Genomic DNA, 24,204 nt, shown 5'->3' with positions numbered 1-24,204 from the left:
CACACCCCCTTTTACGAATTCGGGCAAACTTCATATAAACCATCTGCATGATAACCTGAATATGCCGTAAAAATTTGGTTGAATTCGGTGAAGCCGTTCTCAAGTTATATGATCACACCAAAAACGTCACTTATTTTTATATTTTGGTTAGTATGGGTGGTGCCACGCCCCCTTTTCCGAATTCGAGCAAACTTCGCATAAACCGTCTCCATGATAAATCGAATATGCCACATAAATTTGGTTGAATTCGGTGAAGCCGTTCTCAAGTTATGAGGTCACACCAAAAACGTGCACTTATTTTTATATATAAGATGTGAATGTCTGTTTCTTTATTACCTTATAACTTTTGAACCACGGCACGGAATCGCACGAAACTTTACACACTTATTTGTTTTTACCCCGGAAGGTTATCGGCAGTATTGGAAAAGGGGGCGTGGCACCTCCCGTACGAACTAAAATTTTCTTGAAATATTTGTGGTAGAGGACTGGAAATTGGTAGAGAGGTAAATTTAATAAAATTTATACTTATGGACAAAAATGGGCGGTATTGGAAAAGAGGCGTGGCACCTCCCATACTTACAATACCACTCTCTCTCTCTTTCACTCTAACTTCATTTGACAGTTCAAAGTTGTAAGTGATTTTTAATAATAAATGAGCAAACTGGTATTTTTACGTATAAAAATATAATCGAGCAAATTATCATTAATTATTCAAAGAACTATTCGTAAAATATGCCGAGAAAAAGAAAAACTTCATTATCAAGGCAAACACCCCGATCCAAAAGAATGGGGGGATTAAGAAACGCTGAGACTGACCAACAGCGCGAAGAGAGACTTTCAGACATGTAGAATGGAATGTTGGCATTGAGAAGAAATGAAACGGGCGAACAGCATGAGAATAGGCTAAATCTTCAATGAGAGAGATCACGTTACCTCTGAAGCAATGAAACTACCCGGCATAAAAATATCAGAATGGGACGCGACCGTTCGGCACGTCTCGCATTGCGCAGAGGTTTGAATTTTGGTTTGCAAAATGAAGCTTTCAACTACGATCATGCAGCAGAATACAATTTACGTTCAAACATTAACATTGGTAACATCATATATGTAATACTCCTATATTGGCAGTAAGAGCTAGTACCGTCCGGAAACACTACAGTACAGATATATCAATAAACACGTACGAAAGAAAAGGAACACATACGTTTATAAATAAACATGTACACAACACATATACAAAAACGGCACTCAAGTACACGATACATTGACAAAAACGGTACTAGACTGTCGCGCTTTGATTTCGGAATGCTTACACATTGAGAAGTTAGCTTACTGCCAATAAGTCATTTGCTCTCTCTGTCATGCGCAAAAATTTCGCAATGAAGCAGCAGGAATGTTTTGCTGCAGCGGGCAGGTGTCTCTTCTATCACCTCGCAAACCACCTGAGCCGCTTTTCAGTTTAACATCAAGAACGACCGAGGAGTCTTAACTTTTCCTACAAAACATACGCAGGTACAACCGTTGCTTTCAGATGACGTCTTTTGGGGCCACCAAAGTAGTAACAGAAGAAGGATTTATGCCCACATTCAAAATTCAGGGACAGGTTTATCATCAAGCACGATCATTGTTGCCTGAGCCTGATCAAGATGCGAAATTTTTGCAAATATATTTTACAGGAAACAACGAACTTCAGACTGATCAACGTTTGTAAACATTCCAGGTGTCGATCACGAAATTATTGAGGAATTACAAAAGATGCTACACGATAAAAACATTTAGTGCAAATGTTCAAAAACGCTCTTCATAGGATGCCAACCGATGAAAATAAAATTGTCATTAGAGCAAACAAAACGCCGGCGGCAGAGCACGAAAGTCGTTCCAATGCTCCTACATCAAACGAAGTTGCAATAATTATCATTGGTAATGAATTTGACAAAAGAGATATTGTTGTTCGCAAAAGTAGTAACGTTTTGCGGCGCAAATCAGAAACATACCGATCATATGACGCTCTGCAGTACCCATTGCTTTTTTGGGAACGGGAGGACGGATATAATTTCAATGTACGTCAAATCGACTCTGTGATACATGCACCCACTAATAAAAAAGTTTTGGGAATAAATTTTTATGCTTACCGTATAATGATCGGAGAGGGGCAAGATCATCTCTTACGTTGCGGACGACTATTTTAACAGTTTTTAGTTGACATGTATGCCAAAATTTCAAGGCAGGATGGACAAATGGACTTGTCATTATGTTCACCATCATAGTCGAGACTTGCATTGCCGAACTAGTTTGTAATGCGAATGCCTTAAACGCAGCTTAGATGTGGCGTGCGCTTAAATCTCGGCTGCCAGCAATTTCCGCCGCGCCCCACTCAGTGTTATACTAACATCCGTTTCGTTTTCTTTTTAGTCTGCAGGTGGCCTTTAAGGCTTTCCCTCGTATGAAAACACAAAGTGACGGTAAGTGCAGCAGTGCGTCAAGAGCACTATACCAAAAAAAAAAAAATTAAAGTTAAATACAGAGGCTATCAAGCAACCATTTTGGTTCTTTACTATCGAAACCAGATACATTTTCGTGGACCTCCACTTACAACACATCGACCACCATATATTTTTATTAAACTGTCGAAGTCAAATAAAACCGGGCATGAATAAATCGTATTGTACTTGATACAAGTCTGATAATTTTCGAACTAGTTCGGTTTCAGTCAGCAAATTCTAGTTGTAAACTAGTATGTTTTTTGACTAGTTTGGGGTTTCACTGCAGGGGCATATATGGATTTATGTGTGTGTATTCTAGATACAAAATTTGGTCAACATTAAATTTTGACCAATAAGTAAGAGACATTTTTAAAAGAAAAAATACTAATATTTCTTTTGACAATTTTGAATTTAGTTTGACATGCGAACCAAAAGTTTTTCTGGATACCATTCCGTTTTCTTTATTTTACTCAAACTTCAAAAAGGGTTAAAAATGCATCATTAAAGGATAACATGAACAGGGAAGCTCTTGATTGGTCCCTTGCGATAGCAGGCGGGGTTTCAAAAGCGGCATAGGTAGATTTTTACCTATTCGATCACATAAGTGTTAAACCAACTATAAAAATGGGATAAGGAATAACGGCTGCGTAATTTACCAAACAAGGCACAATAATATAATTTCTTTTAACAAGTACGTTGTAAACTTTTCTAGAAAAAGCTTAAACTGGGTAGCAAAAGTGGCAACGATAATAATAAGTGAATAGTCCACTTGTAAAGAGCGCTATGTAAAATTTTTTCGGTTTTTAGCTAACTCTTTAGTTTTTTACCAGTATATAAAGTAGTTTCATGTCCACTAACAACCCAGTGCAAAATCTTTCTATATTCTGAAAAAGAGCATCAAATATTAACAACTCTTGCAAAACTCGCTTTCATACTTATTTATAAACTTTCAAGTCTCCGTCTTCTGATGAACTTAGAAAAAGCTTCTTTAGATTGTATAGACTGTTAATGTTGTGCTATGTTATGTTATAATATTATTAGGCTCTTATTTATCCAAATTTTCAGGTAATAAAAGAGTTTAAATTTAGATGTTACTTGTTATCGTAGTCGTTTTTTTTTTAATTTATGGCTTACTATCATAAAATTACATAACGCTGTTTGAAAGTGGACTACTCAATTGTGATATAATAATAAGCAATTGCTTATTAATTAGTCAAAGCCATAGCTTTTTAAGCAACTTCATTGCTTAATTTTTATTCATCAGGCTCAATGTGCGTGGCTAGGGAGACCTTGTTGGAAACGTTAAAGGGAAACTTGTTTGCCCAGTGCCGAGTTTTGTGCTTACAGGTCTACGCTCCAAAGATTTGGTCCACCGGGTCTACGCCGAACTTACCTACATATATTTGTTTTATAGCAATTAAAAGCGGCCGACATTTTTTTTTTTTGAGCGCTTGAAGTAGCCATTCTCTGTGGAAAGTAGTAAGACGCACGTATTTCTTCTGGTGACATATCGGTCTTTTTGAAATTATGTGCAAAACATGTGCACCGAGCTTTTCTTTACCTTTCTGCAAAAGCTGGAGCAAATCTATATATTATTCTAAAACAGGGAGCTTATTCCCATCGGTCTACAAGTCGTACAGGGACAAATTATACATCAAATTAAAGTGGTCGATCTGAAACTTTGCACAAACTTTTCAGATTTAAGATTCATTGAACCATTTTCGGAATATTTGCGTCGAAAGATTTTATAATTTTTACACTGAGCAAAGCATTACTACGGAAAATTAAAATTTTTTCCATTTATTCGCTCTCGTTTCTGTTTTTGTTTCATATCGTTCAAAGCATTAGGTCCATTCAATTGTTACTAATCCTTGCAAGTTTATACTGGAAATGCATCCAATAACCCAAAATATTTGCAACAGAGAGCGAATTCGAGAGCGCAACAACCCGAGAGGGCTGCAAATTCTTGTAAGTAAAAATTTTACTAGCAGGAATTTGCAGGAGTCAAAAAGTAAGGTTATGTTTCAAATTCAAATGTAAACAAACTGTTTAAGAAGAAGATCAGAGCTTCACAATGGCTTAAGTTGCAAGTTTTTACTAGTTTTGCGTTCAATAACTTTTTCTAAAAATGTTCTCTTGTTCCCAATTTTACTCTCTTTTTTTATTTTACGGTCTCGCTGCAAGTACTTACTGGAAAAGTTATTGAATGGACCTATTGCTACGTTCGTGTGCATGTAGGCAGCGATGTAGCGGAAGATCTGCAAAGAAAATGTTGCCTTTGGCTTGAGCCATATATACCCTGCAGTGAAATCCCAAACTAGTCAGCAAAAATACTAGTTTACAACTAGAATTTCCAGACAGAAACCCCATTAGTTCGAAATGTACCAAGTACAAAACGATTTATTCATGCCCTGTTTTATTTGACTTCGAGTTTAATACATTAAAGTAAACAAAATATTATAACTTTTATTTGGGTATATTGTAAACCATTAAATCGAGTACGTACTCAATTATACTAGGGGTCTGCCTCGTAAAAGAACATTCAAAATTTGTATGCAGCTCTATTTACGTAAAATTATGAGGCAAATTTGTTGCCCAAATGACCTCGTAAACTTCAATATTGCCGAGGAGCGGAAAATTATATACTAAAATGTATTTTATAATATTGAAAACAAATGAAAAATAATAATATGTGAATAAAAGGAATGAATTTCATCCACTAACAGTACTAACATGAGTTTTCTGCAAATTTTCGACATTTTTAATTTTAGTTTAGCCAATAGTGATAGAGACAAGATGGCGAGATATTATGGAAAATACTACGAAACAAAAATTGCTTCACAAAATCTTGGTTTGTCTGTCAAACTGTCAGTTTATGCCCCACAAAGGGGGCATTCCCATTAAAGCCTCCTAAACATACGAGTTTTACCCAATATAAGATTTTACGAGTTTAAGGGAATCCCCTGTGTGATTATAATTCATAATGATTATTAATTAAAGCATGTTTTTGGATAACCGTTTTATGATTAATTACCGATATTACCACCTGATTAATAATTAATTTCTTTAAAAAATTTGAATTAACTCATCAATTCAATTATTTTTGACTATATTTCATTTTTGATTTTATATTATTATTATTATTATTGACTTTATTTTATTTTTGATTTTATATTATTCATGAATTCATTTATTTTTTCACTCCCAAAGTAGTGGTTTTGGTCCATAATTGGACTAGTATTTTTCAGTCTATTTTCAACTAGTATGAAACTGGTATATATCTGAGCGAAATCTGACAATTGCCATCTCGTAGGACATCCCCATGTTAAAAATACCAGTTGATTGCATGGAAAAAAGATAGTTGGCTGACTTGTTGTGAGGTAGTTTACAACTAGTTCATTTGACTACAGGGTACATACACAACGTTGTTGCATATTCACACAATCATACACAGTATCAAAAACAACATCGCTGCAGCGTTGTGTGCTTTATTTTGGTTTGAGCCATGATTCAATAATACAAGGTTGGATAATTATTGACAGCTGCGGTTTGACACTCCCTTACAAAAGGTTGCATTTACGAAGGACGGAGAAAGGGGAAGAATGAAATCTCTTGGTGTGAAAATAGTAGCAGAAAAGTACGCAAAGTAGGCAATTAGTAGTGAAATTCCTTTTGTAAATTCTAATGTATTTGCAGGAAATCTGGTATTTTAAACGAAATGTTGAACGTAATTTTTATATATCTACGTGAATTACGTAATTTATGTGCTATTTAGCTGTATAAAAACTGCAAAATGACTCAAAATTAAAATAAGACTACTATGAGATTGATGCAAACATCCAATGCTTACGTTTTCATCAGTTAAATATGCTTCATATGCATATACAAATAAACATATTGCACAAAAGCTTATACTTTTATTTCACACCAAAGCTACACAGTTTCCATGTAAATTTGCAAAGAAGCAACACGGTGCCACTGCTAAGGGAGCCGTGCGAGAGAGACAACTGTCAGTTTATCGAACCTTGTATTATTGAATCATGGGTTTGAGCATTGTTATGTTCCCCCTATATAAATATGACATGGTTTATTTCGATGTTTTTTTCTGGGGCAAATATGGTTCTATTTGTGGTATTAATCTATATATGTATATATATAATCGCATAGAGACAATTTACTTTCAAATCACGGTTCTGGATCTGAAACTTTGCATATTTGCACGGAAAGATTTTTCAAATCTAACATTGAGCAATTTTAAAATGTAAAACTGAATCTCACACACGCATTCTCATTTTCACCAATTTAGAAGAAATTTATTTTCAATTTTGTATGGTTTTAAAATGCTGGAAAACTTAAAAAATTCCTGGCGGGCAAACTGAGGGAACGGTAAATATGCGTTTCAAAGAATCTGGTTATTTCAGTTTTCTCCTGCGGGTTGCAGAACGGGAACGCGAACTCTCCCCAGACTCTAAAATTAAGATTAGTGTCACAAGTGATTATTTTGCGAGATTTAGCCGATAGGGTATTTGAAGCTCAGCCTGGTGTAATTAATCAAAATCACTTGAAGGATCGATAAATTTACGATAGTTAATAAAGAAATGGTTAATATGTTGTCCGCAGTAGAAATGGCGTCGATATCTACTGTCGTATCTGAATATCCACATGAGCAAGTAGAAGTAGGGGAGTGACACCTCATGACTTGATACTAAAAGTTACAGCAGTTGTGATGCTAATCCACAACCTAAATATGTACATATGAAGGATTAGTTAATGGTCTCGCCTAATGGTTAGAGAATTACAATGTAATTGTTTGGATGCCGCAATACAAATACATACATATGTATGTACATATAAAGTGTTAGTTAATGGACTTTAAACATGTGATTCGAATTATACTATCCTACATAAATTAACAGCCAAGCGAATCAACACTTGCTTTTGTATTTAAACGTCGCCAATTCAAAATTATTGTAGCGTTCGCAATAACAATAAATAAGTCTCAAAGTCTGACCCTAGCAAAAGGATTGCTTAACGCATAGTGTATTGAGTAGAATACGATCTTGCCCAAATACCAAGTTAAAGTTAACTACCAAACGCAATGCATGTTGTCTTTAGAATAAAGATATATACAGATTTTTTAGACCACGGAGCACCCCGATTTTCGGGGATTAGTACTAGTTTTTGTAATAATGTACATTTACTAAGAAATAGATTTTCGTATTTTCTGAAAAACACGTAATTGTGAGTTGTGCCACCTTTGAAGATCGTGTGCGATATGTAGTTAGCTTCTTATAGAAGTATAAGTCTTGTTATTCCTTAAAGGTCACACATACATACTTACACTATGTTTTTTAGCGTACGAAATTTTCAATGAAGAATTATTATAAATAATAACTGTGAAATAAAAGTTGCATAATACTTTCTTAAATATATTTTTGTTGCTGAGCTCCTGGAAGTTTGCCCGGTATAAGGTTTGACTTGTAATGGAAATTTAGTAGTCACATCGTAGACCCGTAATGCTTTTGTTCGGCTTTTGAGCATCGCATTTATTTCGGATCTTACATATTTAGTAATCCAGACAATTTATCATTTCGCATACTTTGCGGTTTTATTTATCTGGGTTATCGAGAGTATACTAATTTTAGCTGTTCTTCAATTAAATACAAGAAAACAACAAAAAAACAAGTGTTGTAAAATATCTGTCGGACTATAAAAAAAATACATAGTTCCCGCTTGATAGCGCTTTTCTGCTGATAATGTACTGAACAGAATCATAAAGTGCTTGATACACTATTTCGTCGGCCGACTGTCTGTGTGGGATGATAAGCATACAAATGTTTTTATAAATAGCAACCAATTACACTATACAGCAAAATCAACTTTTTTTCTGGGTTTTGGACTAAACCAATTTTTTTCAAAAGATTATGTTATAAGTGACAAAGCAATTTCTCCGTTTTTCGAAGTTAGCCTCCGAAATATAACTTTTTTGTGCAAACCTGTATTACAGGTCCCCTAAAACACTTAAAAATCAGTTCAAATTTTTTTAAATTATTTTTTTTTTCGAAAATCTGATCATTGACCCCTCATAGCAACTGTAATATAAGTTTGCACAAAAAAAAGTTATATACCGTTTAAATAAGAAAAAAAGACGGGCCTCGCCCATATTTTTACCTTTTCAGTTGTTTACATACAAAAGTGCAATCTCAAAACTTCGCAGGCCCATATCTCGATTTCGGAGGCTAACTTCGAAAAAACGGAGAAATTATTTATTTATTTAGTTATGACTCAATCTCTTAAAAACAGTTGGCCTGGGCGAAGTGCTCTACAGTGTTATCGTATCACGGTCCTACCAAGTGTTAATACAACTTTAGATATAAATTACCACTTGGCCAATACATTTGTAAATTTGTACCTACATACATATATTTAAGCCATAAATTTATCAAAATCTAAATTTGTGCCTTCATTTAACTTACCTTACAAAAGTAGGAGGGGTAATACTAATGATAGAACCATTAATCGAATAACCAATTATAATCGGTTATTTTCATTTGGTTAATGATTGTATCGAAATTGTCCTTTCGATAAGTCGATCGATTAACCGATTAATTTTCAAAATAATCGAAAATAAACCATGAAAAAATTGACTAATTTGCTCACACAATAATATACCACTCAAATAATTTTACATATGCACATTAGACTGCATCACCAAAAAAAGTTGCAGTTGCAGTTGCAGACCAAAATATTTCGAATAAATATTAATATTTAAGTGAGCTGGACCGATTTGAAAATACCTTCAAAGATTGATTTACGAAAAACTTGAATAACTGGGCCAAAACTATCCTGATTTAGATTCATGGGATCTCAGTAGAAAGGTATTTTCACACTGTTTTATTTATGCCAAAAAAAAGTCATTCGCGTCCCAATTTTTTTTTTTTTCAAATACCAACACATCTTAATTCAACTTTGAATGCCGCTCGTTCTATCTTTCTCTTTCATCCTTTGAATGAGTTTATTAGCAAAGAAATAAAGAGGGTCAGAAAATACATTTCCAATGACACATCTTAAGTCTAAATCGGAAGAGTTAAGGTTCAGTTATTCAAGTTTTTCTTATACCAATCTTTGAAGAATGTTAAAAAAACAGCATAAAAAATCTCATCATCTCGATTCCGTTAAACATTTTTTTTAATTTTTAAAAAATATTATTATGCAAATTTTTTAAGCTTAAACCGTTTTGTCATTTGAGGAGCTTTTTTCAAAAAAAAATCTTTAAGAAACTATTTTTATTCATAAAAAACTCCATTTTTGGAGGTATTTTCAAATCGGTCCAGCTTACTTTAATCTTAATATTTTTCCGAAATATTTTGGTGGGCGTCTTAAAATATATTAGATTTTATAATTCTAATGAAAAAATAGTACCATTTTTTTGTATGGGGAGTGATGCAGTCTAATGCACATATGTATAATTTTACTAGTTGGGAGATTTTTTACATTCTCGTATTCTGCAATTTTTTTAAACGATATTTTTGCAAAAAAAAAGTATGTGTGCCTGGGCCACACTGGAGAAGTGAAACTTACATTACTTATCTATTTTGTCTCATAACCAATGTATACATACACACATCTGCTTTAGCTTAAGGTTATATTTTTTCTCTTTTTTCTATCTACATCCCTCTACCCCTGTTCGTTTTAATTACATTTATGTTATTCTGTTTTTCCATTATCTTCATTTTTCTTTTTATACTCTATCGATAACAAAATCGATAATAACGTCCAACAAAATATCGATAAGAAAACCGATAGAAATATCGATAACAAAATGTATGACATATTCGACAAAAATTTCAATAGAAACCTCGATAATACCATTGGTAGAAAAATCGATAAATATCGATAACAAAATCGATAAATATCGATAACAAAAACAAAATCGATAAATATTGATCACATCGATCGACAAAGTCGATAAATATCGATAACAAAGCCGATAACTATCAATAACAAAATCGAAAAATATCGATAATATAATCGACAAATATCGATAACAAAATCGGTAAATATCGATAATAAAATCGATACAAAAAATATCGCTAACAAAATAGTTAAAAACGATACACGATATGTACACTATATAAGTGTGAGTGTTTGGTAAAAAAAGGGTGAGAGTATGCAAATTGAAACAAGATTTGGAATTTTGTTTTATTGAAATGCATAAAAAGTCTGATTTTGTTTTTTTAAACATTAAAAATGTTTGATATTAATTGAATTAACCTCAAAGGTAATCACATTTTTACAAAAGTTTTTTTTTACGCAATACGTTAATTCTTTTGTTTATAGGCCCGAATTTGTTTTGATTAAGCTTAGCGATTGGCATGAATGGTTAACCAAAACTAAAAACCTTGTACATCCAAGAAATCTCGTTTTAATAATGAACAAAAATTTGGTAGTTTGGAAACTGATTTGGTAGGCGTTTTGGTACCTATAAAATAAACTCAAGTGGCAACATTGTTTGCCATTGCTTCCGAGAGCCGACCGGATTGGAAAATATTTTTTAATTTTTTCTTTTTGGTGTAAATTGGAAACTGGGCTTGATCCCTGCAGAATAGTAGTGCGCACCTTTAACCACTACTCCACAGCAACCTAAATACTCTTAATAGTTCCATTACGATTATCTCGACGGTTTTCAATAGTACAATGATTCCCATTACCATAACACTTACCAATGCCATTACCAGTACTTTGACCATAGCCGTTACCATTAGCATTAAAACGACCATTACCAATTCCGTTACCGTTATCATAACGATTACTATTATTTTTAGCGTTACCATTACGGTTACCATTATAATTACAATTCTCGTCACTCTTAGGATTACCGTTACTATCAAAATTATCATTACCCTTACCATTAAGATTATATTAGCATTACCATTATCATTACAATTGCCATTATGCATACGGTGACCAACCGTCCTTTATTTTAAAGGACAGTCCTTTATTTTTACGCCCTGTCCTTTATAATTTTTTTCAAAATAAAGGACGCCTTTTGTCCTTTATTTCTTAAACTGTCCTTTAAACCAACTCTGCATGTGTCAGAGGTAAATTTTTAATCTCAGAATATGAAAAATAAAAATGTCCCTTATAAATATAATGACAATTTTCGCCAGTTTGTTTCGCACCCCACTTGAGGGTTTCCATTTAATCGATAATCTTTGTACAATCTATAAAGCATAGAGAAAATTGTGCCCAGGGTCGTGTTGCACGCTGAGCTTCCAGTTCCACTGAAAGAGAACAATAAACCCCCCTGCTGCACAGTGGTTCAAAACTGGCATTCATTCACTCCATTTTGCACTTAATTTGATTAATTTTAATCTTTTTTATGAAAGCTTACAATATTTGATTTGATTTCTGAATTTTATTTTGATTATATTAAATTTTTTAGTGCAAAAGCAATTTTGAAGAAAATGTATTCTCCTGTTCCAGTTAATAAATGTTACATAACAAAAACTTGTTGAAAACAATAGTATGGTCTCCCAAAACAACAAAATACACAACAAAAATTAAAAAAATTGGCATCAAAAAGATGTTCACCAAAAAAAATTTTTTAGTAAAAATTGGTGGAAAAATGAAGACGGTGGTGGATTATGAACATTTAATTCCAATTTTTAACCACTATGTGTTGGTTTCGTCGTGCAGTATGAATAATGGTAAACGCATTTTGGTAACAAAGGATGGCGAAGTCCTTGAAAAGGATTTGTACTGTAACTTGTAAATATTTGATTTAAATTACGATATGGGCAAGGTACTTTTATCATACAAGTTGTATGTACGTATTCCCAAATCAGTTTGAAAAAAATTCCTTTATTTTACGTTGGTTAATATGGCAACCATAATTATGCACCACATGTTTATACTCTCTTCCGCGCTCAAATAAGAAGACAAAAATTAAATCAATGAATTTTTAAAACACATATCTTTGCAAAACCGCCTAAATTGCCGTTGTAGTAAAAATGATATTTGTTAACCCTGAGCTCCAGGCATCGAGAATTATGCATAAAAATCTTTAAATCGTTATTTTAACAACAGATTTGTAAAATAATAGCTAGACAAAATACCACCTAACAAGGCAATGCCTTCAAAGAATAAACCGTTTTTTCGCTCTCCTGTAAAATGTGAGTGCCGCAAGATCAGCGGTTTTGCAATTGGTCGATGGGCGGTTTTGCAAATACATCGACGATATGTTTGTGTGTATGTAAATATTTCTGGCTGCTGTTGTTGCTACTAAAAATTTAAATTAGCATTTAGCAATTCCAATGATTTATCATTATTTTACTACTCGTTGACTCTCGTTTGGCGGCGTGACAGCATTTGTTATTTCGCGGCATATTGTATAGTATACGCTTACATATTTATGTACATATACATAAACGCTCGCCTGCTTGTGGTAGGCAGTGTTGCCAGAACTTTTTGGTCCGCTAAAATATAACAACTAAAATTCACATCTTTTATTTAAATAAATCACAAGTGGAAAGACTAGTAAAATCATTAAATAAATTTCAAAAACAGAGGCTGGTAAATTCATTACAAATTATTTTTGTTTAACAAAGGAAACTATCGTTATATGTACGTAGCTAACTATACAAGACATCTGCCGGTCATATACTGGTCATCTGACTGGGAGATTTGCAGCCTTTTGGCATCATATTTTACGTCAGAATTTAAGGGATTTCTGAAAAATCTGACCAGTTCTTTTGTGTACATGTGATTTTGCATCCCTTTTCATCATATGGCCTCGATGGATGTCAACTTAAGGTCTCTTAAAATTTGAGGGGAATTTTTACAGCATTTTTTACGTGTACTGGTTTTTATTTGAGTGTACTGAGCATCGGTCAGTCTAAAATGTCCTTTTCTTGTAGGGAAGCTTAACATCAGAAGTCATGTTTGTATTACTTAAACATAAAAAAGAGGTCAATTACAAACTTATGACGTTTTCTTTTCTATTGAAAAAGTTCGTCTTCTTATATTGTAACATTTTGTTATTTTTTAAGTGTTGCGTATAAAACTTGTCACTTAATACATTAGTAACAAAAATTTTATGAAATACATCCTCGCTACGTTCTTCTTTGGAAAAAAATACCGAGCTTTGGCTATTTTTCCCTTAGTTTGTTTAATGTCAATTATTTTCTTATGAAAATAGAGCTGATTACCTAAGAAACACCATATAAATCCAAACATTATGAAAATTCTAACAATTTTCACCGGAATTTGTAACCTTTAATCCGCGTCGTTAGAAACATTATGGTATGCATATGCATATGGTGCAAATTTGATGTAGCTAGGGCCTATCGTTGATTTTTGGCATTTTTATTAATGACGGTGTTACGAATTTTTTCTCATACAAAGTATGTGATACCATTTTTTTATATGGAAAATAAAGAATGCAGAACATCCTCAACAAAAAAATTGCCAAAAATTATTGGCATGTGCTAGTTACTTAAATTTGCACTTTGTAATATAATCAAATGTAAATTTTTTAAAGTAGCTGATTAAAAAAATAAATATTGTGGTGAAAATTTACAGAATTTTCACAATTTTCGCATAAAGTATAAAATTTGAATTTAAATGGTGTTTTTAAGTAATCAGCTACAATTTCATTAAAAAAAATAACAAGCATTAAATAAACTAAAGAAAAATAGCCAAAACTTGCTAAAATGCTCCAGTTTATATGCATATTCGCTTAAAATAAAAATCATTGAAATTGGCCCAGTATTTTAGGACTTTTCGGATTACAAAAAGTGGTCTTTCAATTTTATATAACCCAGTCCGACATGAAAATTTTCTCCGAGATAAAGCTAGCCATTTCTAATAGATTTTGAGTGGCCAAATTTCTTGAAAAGGAAACTTATGTATTTTAACTTTAAGAAAATATGTAAGGCTAGAGCAATTTTGGCTAAAATCGGCTAAAACGGCTATATTTTGTTTTCTTGCAAAACGTCTAACAAATCGGATGCCGGATAAATCAAATTTTCTCCGGCTGTTTGCTATCGCAACTGGCTAAATCTAGCCGGAAAACGTCTAAACTGGCAACACTTGTGGTAGGGCAAGTGCACACTTTACTCTTTGAAAATAATATTTTTACTTCCGTCATTACTGTGTTGCCCCCAAAAACTGATGGCAATAGGCAATTGCCCATTGCTTTAGTTTAGCTCCTATGGCTGCCACGTCGGCACACATTGGTCCTCAAGACTGAATACATAAGTACATTCATATTTAATTAATTAGATTGTAGTCAGGCGCATTAGCAGTCTCGACGGCCTCGATACGAACATGCCAAATGGCGATTGTTGATCGTGCAATCCCCTTAGGCTCTGTTGAAGTGCAAGCAAGCAAGCCTAATCGGCTTGCCAAAGCGTCGACAGAGAATTTCAATAATTCAAAGTAAGTGACTCGTTCTGTCGGCGATATTATAGTTAAATAATTTTATTCACTTACCGAGCATTTATGTACTTGTGTGTCTTAGTGAATTTTCAAAAGTAAATATACAAAAATATTTATTTCTGCATTGTGTTTGCATTTGAAAATGTAACTCTTGCATTATAATACTAATGAAATTTTTCGATTTCTTTGTTTTTCGGCTCTTTTAGGTTCAGAAGAGTATACACTTGCCATTAACGAGTTTGTCGTCGCCGCGTGTTTTGATGTGTAGCGCCTCAGTTGGCACCGAAGGTTCCGTTACGCTACAACTGAGAGACTCTTCCGATTCCAATCAGTCGCCGGCCCCGAGTTCTTTAGAAAATGCCTTGACCATTGGCTATCCCGATCCGGAGATGTTGGCCGACGTATTCGGCACACTGCAGACAGCCTGTAAGTATGCAACACAACATGTGTTTTCTCAGTTGAGAGTGCGCATTTCGCTAACTAACAGTGCATACTATTTATTGTTAAAAACAAATTTTAATTATTTGCAGCTTTCAAGAACCATAGCAGTGCATTAGCGTCAACGTCGCCAACAGCAACAACAACAAACCATAGCAATAATCAAATAAATATTTGTAGCAGCAGCAGCAACAGCAATAGCTGCAACAATAAAATTAAAACCACCAGTAGCGCGAGTAGCAATAGCAACAGCACCACCTCCACTTCAGCGTCCACACCTGCTAATAAAATTACAATAGGTCGGCGTAATCAAAGTGTATCAGCAAACACAACAACAACCGCATCAGCATCTTCCACCGCCACCAGCACAGCGTCAACAACCGCAACAACAACAACGTGCAAGACATCTGCTGTACAAACTGTGTCCACAGCAACGAATACCACCAATAAAACAACCAGCAGCTACGTAAAAAATTGCCTAATACGGAGCAGTAGCTGCAGCAACACGAACAACGTTACATCGCTGGCGCAGATAATGAGCAATAGCAGCACCAGCAGCTCATCATCGCTATTGAATCACAGCAATACGAATAGCAACAGTAACTGCAGCAGCAATAGCAATTTCAGTTCGTCAAGCAGCAGCAACGACAGCATTGTCAGCATAAATAGCAACAATAGTGGCGGTGGTGTTTTGAAGAGTGGTGGTAGTAGTAAGAGTACCGGCGCAGGCGGTGCAACAAGTGCAACGCTAAAGAAGAGTCGGCCGAAATTGTCTTCACCAACACGACATGGGCCACAGCAGTGTCAGGTGAGTTGGAAAAGAAGATAGGAAGAGGGTGGATGAATGACCACTATGGTCGTGTAAATTCCTAGAGCCTCGTAATAAGCGAGATACATACCGATTGAAAAATTCCCCGGTTATAACTTTATTACATTTTTGTTTGTAGTAGGACATACTCACCCGACCAAGAAACGTAGGTTAGCAGATTTTACGAGTCGCACGATAGTGTCTCTTATGCTCAAGCACCGCTTCACCGAAGAGTTTCGTATTTCAAACGGAAGTTCGTATGTTTGCTTTTATGTCCATCGAATGTATCGAGAATGTGTTCGTTTTATAGTTTTTCTCTAACTTTTCTCGGACAAAATATTCGAAAAAGTATATAGAAGGAGAAAGAAGAAATTTTCAAACATTAAAAAGTTAAACGTTTTGTTTCGCGTACGTGTTAATACAATAGTTAAGGAACCATATAATAAATCAGAGTAAGTATTGAAATTCCTTTGCAGGATAAACAATTTAGACTAATAAACTAATTATCCTTATCACACAAGTAGCACAACTCACACAGCTGGAGGAAATCGCAATCACACAAACTTTTTAAGGAAGCATATAAAACATCAGAGTAAGTATAAATAAATAAATATATTTAGCTAAATAACTGACTATTTTCTTACAATGCCTTGGTCACGCATGCAAGTGAAAATGTGTCGCACTTAAATGTTATTCGGATGCCATGGCGTATGAGTGACAAAAGGTGGTATTATCACTTGCGAAGCGAAATATTATAGCGTTTTCTTTTCTCAAAAAAAGTTCTGCCCTTTTATATGGGAACTCTTGCTTTGCGTTGCCCTGAAACCTGAGAAAATGTTGCGTTCTTTATATGAGAATGAAACAGAAAATATACTACTCCATCACATTTTATTTATAGAACTTAATAAAGCTGAATTATTCACTTGGCCTGTAATTCTTTAACAATTTTAAAGCAAAACACTTATTTCTGATAGGGAAAATAATTGCATTTTTACAAGAACAAATTAAAAATCAACCATGCAACTCTCACCCTCATGTTTATTTGAGGGCAGAAAAGGCAGTACTTTCGCCGGATCAGAGCGCAACCTGCTGAGAAAAGAACACGACGCCTTGTGAAAGGGGTGAGAAAAGAACATGAAAATGTGACAGCGCTAACACAAGGCAGAATAAGTGCAGCCTTTTTTCGAGAAAAGAAAACGCTATTAGTTGTGTTTAATGAAACCGAAAAAAGTGCAGAGCAGCTCAAGTTAGAGCAGAATAGAGCAGCTGTCAAAAAAAAAACGATAGAGCCAGTTAGAGCAACTCAGATCATAAATACCATGAAACACTTTTCAGGCAGCATTTCTCAAAACAGTCGATTGCTCGCAGGTTTATTCGTCTATTGTAAAGAGTGTGCGTGTGTTTTCTAGCTCTAAGTTACTCCTCATGAAACCCAATTTTGTGAGATAACTTAACCTGGCGTAACCTAGAGCAGCTCATTAAACACAACTATTATTGAGTGTTTGCGATGTAAAGAACTTATTTATCGCTTCCATGTAGTTATATAATTTATTAAAGCTACTCAAGTTTTCTTTTCTTAGAAAATGCCGCCTAAATGTAAACGACGCCAATACATTGCCATTTTTACTCAGATGCGGTTACAAAAAAGGTTGCATTGGAGGACAGCGCATTTGACAAAATAAGTCAAACATTTTTCCAGTACGCATATGGCCGAGTCTGCAAAATTTACAAGTATTAACAACTTTTAATTACATTTTCATGTTATAATTTTTAACTAATGAATATCTGTTATTTTAATTTAAAAAAATTTTTTAAAACTTGAGAAAACTGAACTCTTGTATTTTTACATTCTGTTAGATATAAAACAACTGTTACAATTTTAAAAGCACTCTTTTTAAATGGGAATTAACTGGAATGGAACAGCTCTAATTATATTAAACTAGTAAACTAGCTAAAATTCTCATTTTTATACCCGAGCGCACTTGTGCACAAGGGTATATTAACTTTGTTCGCATAATGGTTGTTTGTAACAGCCAAAACGCATCGAGATAGATATAGGCAAATGTATGCATAAATGATCAGAATGAAAAGAGAAGTCGATTAAGCCATGTCTGTCTGGCCGTCTGTCCGTGTATACGATAACTCGAGCAAAAATTGAGATATCTCAACGAAATTTTGTATGTAGATTGCCCTTTCTCCAAGGTAGGTTGGTATTGAAAATGGGCGAAATCGGTCTGTAACCACTCCCACTTCCCATATAACGGTATTTTCGAAAAATGCAAAAATTGCGATATTTCAGTAAATATTAGATGCAAATTGTTTAAAATAAGTTGTGCATTAGTTGTGTATCTGTATCTCAGTAGCCGCTTCACCAATCGCTACCAAACTCAGTAAGAGGCTTGGGTAGGGTCTAGCTAAGAAATCTGGTGAAAATCTTGGAAATCGGGTTATAACCACGCCCATCTGCCATATAACGGTAATTTACAGAAACACGAAAATTGAGATAAATCAGTAACTACTGTAACAAATTTACTTAAAATCGATGATTGCAATAACCACTTAGCAGAAAATTAGAATATTATAGATGTTTGGATAATGGGCGTGGCGCCGCCCACTTATGAGCGCAAATGTGTATCTCGGTAAGCGATTTATCACTTTCCACCAAACTCGGTGCACTTAATAACCTTGGTATGAAAAAGCAAGTTCTTGAAAATTATTCAAATCGGACTAAAATTACACCCGCTTCCCGTATAGCTGCAAATTTCAAAAATACGAAAACTCCGATATTTCAATGAGGACGCTAATTTACTCCAAGTTAATAGTTACAACAATCTCCTAACAATAAATAAGACTTATATAGACTTTTAGGAATTGGGCGTAGCAACGCCCACTTTATAACTACAAAGGTGTACCTCGGTAACCACTTAATCGATTTGTACATAACTAGGTTCAATTATATTATTAAGTATAACTCTGCATATTATCGGAAACGTTTGAAATCGGGTAAATATCCCTACTTATCATGCAAAGGTAGCTCATGCGCCGGGTAAATAAAGTTCGGTTTCGCCCGAACTTATACTTCTTTTATTTTGTGTTTCTATAAGTAGACAGAATTTTGCAATATTCCGATTAGTTTTGGCTGTTACGAACAACTGTTCTGCGAATAAAGTTAATATACCCTAGTGCACAAGTACGCTAGGATATAAAAAGTACAAAAATTCGTCACCAAAAAAAAATTCTCAAAAATCAACGGTCTTTTCTAGCAATTTGAAACTTGCACTTCATTAGACTAAAATTTTATGGGCCATAAAACTGCGTACCCAAAAATTATCTTAAGATTCAGATTAAAAAATGAAGAAATTTATGTTTTGTATGTCAGAGAAGACTCCAGCCGAACTCCGTTGCGTGTCAAGAAAAAGAGGTTTGAAACATGCCCAATATTTAAAAATATGTTAATAGCTTTTAGAAAAAGTGTATTTTTTGTTTCCCATTGTGAATTAGAAAAATTTAATTCAAAAAAATTTTTTGTCCACTACAGAAGTTTTGATCAATATGTTACAGCAAAAAGTCTTACCTACTAGGGCATTCAATCCCCAAGCATTATAACAATCCCGGGATTTCGTGATGCAAAAATTTCATATCCCGGGATTTTGACTTTACAACAATTTTTTTTTTCATTTTGCAGGAGGCTTGCCGTTCTCAGCAAACAAAAAATTAAACGGCAACTTAGTAAAAGAGTCCGTTGTTTAATGTTAGAATATTTTCATAGTATAAATATCTATATTAATTGTAAAAAAAACACTTACTCATGTTTGCAGAAATTCTATTTGCAGATTTTGGGTCCTGTCACAGTTCTTGAGGAAAATGTACAGTTATTCAGGCAGGTTCTGAAATTCACTTCCGATAGCAAATGACTCAAGTCCGTTTTCATGCCAAATTTATGTGAATTAATTATCTCGTTTTCAACTACACTTGGCCTCTAGAACTTGCCTCCGGGATTTCAGGGCAGGAAAAAGTGTCCAGGATCCCGAAATTCTGTATCCTAGGATTGAATGCCCTGAAGCTAATCAACAGAAGCGTAGGGAATTTGAAAATCAGTGTCAAATCGGGGCTCTTTTCAAAAAAAAGTCCCGTTATTAAATTACTCTCATCACATTTACATACACGATTTTTTTCAGATGGCGAGACGCTCATTTAATACTTCCATAGATTCGCTTCAATCTGATCTGTATTTCAACATAAATACACAAAAATGGCTACGAGCACTAATTGAACATTATTTAAATAAATTGTTGTTATATCATAACATGAAATTCTAAAATTTGTTTAGCCATTTCGACATAGTTTGACTCATTGGCTGCGCCTTGACTAGCGAACACAGCTACAGAAACATTTAAAAGCCAGCGTCGAAAAAAAGCACGCGAGTTTAGCGTGATTTTCGCAATTGATGTGTTTTTTTTTTTTTTTTTAAATAACCCGTGTAGTTTTTAGCGCGTATATAGTTACGTATATTACCAGCACGTGTAGCTTGTTTTCAGGCACTCAAATTTCCCATTCATATCTAGCAGAGAGCTGCAAAGTTCCCGACCCAAGCACTTACCTGAACGATGTTACTCGACGGCGCTCTCTTTCACGTTTTCCGCTATGCTCACATACTTAAGCAGTGTTGCCACAAAAAAATTACCAAATTCCTCGAAAACAAAGGAAAAATCCTGAAAATACGAACTAGTTACTCAAAATTTTCTAATTACAGATATTTAAAGGTACTTAACATAAAAATTAAGTACATACTCCAACTCAATTGGTACATTTGTTTTTGCGACTCAAACAAAGTATCGCCGTTATTTTGTATACCTTGCTTTGTATATAATATTGCTGCAACTATATCAGTTGTCAATCTGGTCCTCGAGTCAGTCCTATACATTTTTAAACTACTAAATATATGTTCTACTGAAGCATTAGAAAAGGGCTGTATTAGTAATGCAGATATAATTTTATTTATTTTCTTAAATTGGGAAACCTATCCCAACCTGAAGAATATTTTAATTCAAAAACTGTTTTCCTATAAATTTTTAGATCTAATTAAGAATTAATATGAATATTCTTACGATCGAACAATGCGTGTTCTCCCCATTCGTTATCGAGATTTTGCAAATTCAAACAATTTGAAAATATAACGATGGAATGAAAAAAATTATCGATAACATTTTAAATTTTGAGCACCAAATGCAGATAAGCTTAAAAGCGAAAAACACCACACGAGCGGGTTGACAAACTAAGCGAAATATCTCTTTGCTTAAAGCTATTTATGTTGTGCACGGGGGTGTTTGAAGGATGGACAAGCTGTTTGAGGGAATTTCTAAGATCCCGAACTGATAGATAAAAAATTTGTCTTTACTAAAGCATTCTCAATTACCTTTCGATTGAATCCCATATTGTAAAAATTTAGTTAAATTGGTTATGTATTTAAATCATTTTCATTTGAAGAAATTTGGCAACCCTGTTGATAAATTTGAGTAGGTCACACCTTACACCAGATGCTTCCATTTTACTCATAATAGGATAATTAAATTATATGTATATTTAAATTTACTTTTTAGATAGGTAGCAACGCTTTTCAAAAATATCCACACACACCCTTTAATGGAATGATTTACAGAAATTACAAATGCATATATATATATAATTTAATCCTTAGATAGTTAGCAAACCTATTGATAAATTTGACCGGATTGAAGCTTAGAGAAATAGTCCTCATATTATACTCCTCATAAAATGATTCACTGAAACTACATATATATTTAAATTAACTCTTAAGATACATAGGTGGCAACCCTATTAACAAATTTTATTATTTGATATTCATAAAGGAATAATTTACGCAAATTACATACATATGCATAATATATAAAATTTACCTTTTTAGGTAGGTGGCAACCCTATTTAAAATTATTACCTCTTGATAAAAGTGCATTGAGATGGCTTTCGTTAGATAAAAGCGTTGCAAAATTTTACGCCACTGAAATATTTAAATCACTTTATTTTCAGACAGATGGCGACCCTGTTTAAAAATTTGTATTTTTTGCCGAGAGCGGTAAAGCTGACCTTCAAAATTGTGTTTAAATATTTAAATTTCATGTAGTATGAGGGGAGATATGGAGCGATGACATGATACATATGGTTGTATGTATATAGATATTTACATATATATGTACTACATTCATGCATGTATACACATATTTAATGTATGCATTTACACCTGTGTAAATATGTATATATTTACATAAAACAACTTAAAGAAATACACCTAAATATATTTTGTGTGCATGAGACATATTACACTTCTTATATCTCAATTATCCTCTCAAACGAAAACTTCCTAAATTATAGCTGAAATACAATGCCGGCGAACGGCGAACGGCGAACTCACCACAGCGAAATTCGCGCTGTCAAAATTAGAACACCCGCACGCATATGAAATTGAACACAGCCAAAGCGAAATGCGAAGTTCGCTTGGCGGCGTTTCATGGCGATAGATTTATTTCTATCGCCCTGCTAGGCGATGACAGCTGTGCGTGCCAAAGGTGGCCGTATTTCTTTTTTGCTTTCAAAGTTTTAAAAGAAAACAGCCTAAACACGATTTTTTTTTGTTGTTTGAAAAATATAGTTGTGGATTCGTTACATCTGGCTTGGAACAAATTATTTATAATAATCTTTCTTTGTTTTACATTTATATTTGTTATCATTTCCTCATTTCTAAATATGGTTTAGTTTTTTCTAAATATGGTCACCCAAATTATAAAGGCGACCAAATGGGATCAGCTGTTTTCGCTACCGCTCTAATTCTGTTTAAGTAGGCGAAATAGCTGGGCGAACGGTGAATAACAGCATCGCCCAATTCGGCGAAGTTTGCCGTTCGCCGGTATTGTATTTCAAGCATTACTTGAAAGCCTCAATGCTTCCTTACCTTTTATTTTCGGAAGTTCCCCAACGTAGTACTCCTCTTTTACGGTCCTCTCTTTTTCGGAACGTATTTTTGTCGAGTATATTACTTAAATATTCGACACTTAGCGACTATACTTCTCTTCACTATCCGTGCTCTCAGTGAGAGGAAGAGTAGGAAGCGTATTCGCTAGAAAACTTCACTGTGAAGCGAAATGTCTTCCGATGCTGACCTCTAATACCTACATACCATAAATACATAGGAACAAACATTTATGCAATACTAAATGTACACCCAGTCGGCAAAATGAGGAGCGTTTGTAAATAAACGCCTTTCGGAAGGAATTTTTCAATAAGACCTTCTCTTTTGAAGCTTTATTAGAAAATCTTCCAATAGCACCGCCATTCGAAGGCAATGGTGAAGTGAAGTGGGAAGAGAAGATGTGTTTCCAAGGTAACCAAGGCAATAAATTCATACTGTTTCGTTCTTATTTCATGTAAACTTTTGCCCTTCTAAGCGAAGCTGAATCAGAAAGCCCGGAGACTCTGACCATTACCACATTGCCACATTTACCACACAAGGTCTGAAATCTGCCACATATTCACGTTTTTGAGTAGGTTAATTTTTGTTCGACTTAATTTTCTTTATTTTTTAATTCTAAGAGCGAAGAAAAGCGAAAGAAAAGCTGACAGTACTCTGCAAAGTTGCAAAAATCTTTCATAATATTTATAGTGTTTAATAGATAAAAGGCTTTAATTTTATAAAAAAAAAAATATAACCATTAAACAAACAAAGGAAAAACTGTCCAAACTTACCAAAATATTGCGACCTGGTTAATTTGTGCGGCAATAAAAGTACTACTTATTATATTTTTTGTTTCGTAATAAATAAACAAAGAAAAACAATAAATAATAAATCAGCTTAAAATTAAGATCTCCCACATTTTTTTGGAATCTACCACATTTTTTTCAGATTCCACACAGAATTGTTTATTCCGATCATTGCCTCTTATTATCTAGTTTTGTCGACCGGGTACATATGTATACCGAATATTTACGTTTATAAATATAAAACTATAGTTTTGTTGCTGT

The 24,204-nt window shown here is 34.1% G+C and overlaps 2 protein-coding genes across 13 annotated transcripts in view; one reads left to right on the top strand and one right to left on the bottom strand.

The window, feature by feature from the left end:
• LOC118737481 (RNA-binding protein Nova-1) overlaps positions 1-24,204 on the bottom strand; it is a 290,538-nt gene that overhangs the window by 12,666 nt on the left and 253,668 nt on the right. The window lies entirely within an intron of this gene.
• LOC118737480 (pneumococcal serine-rich repeat protein) overlaps positions 1-24,204 on the top strand; it is a 104,935-nt gene that overhangs the window by 58,882 nt on the left and 21,849 nt on the right. Inside the window, exons 3-4 of the mRNA XM_036468004.1 lie at positions 15,131-15,350; positions 15,455-16,170. Of these exons, the coding sequence (XP_036323897.1) occupies positions 15,131-15,350; positions 15,455-16,170 (936 nt within the window). The remainder of the gene's footprint in view (positions 1-15,130; positions 15,351-15,454; positions 16,171-24,204) is intronic.

Source organism: Rhagoletis pomonella, unplaced genomic scaffold (genome assembly GCF_013731165.1).
Source record: "Rhagoletis pomonella isolate Grant_MI unplaced genomic scaffold, Rhpom_1.0 Rhpom_scaffold_00004, whole genome shotgun sequence".
Taxonomy (NCBI): domain Eukaryota; kingdom Metazoa; phylum Arthropoda; class Insecta; order Diptera; family Tephritidae; genus Rhagoletis; species Rhagoletis pomonella.
This window is presented reverse-complemented; position numbering and strand designations above follow the sequence as displayed.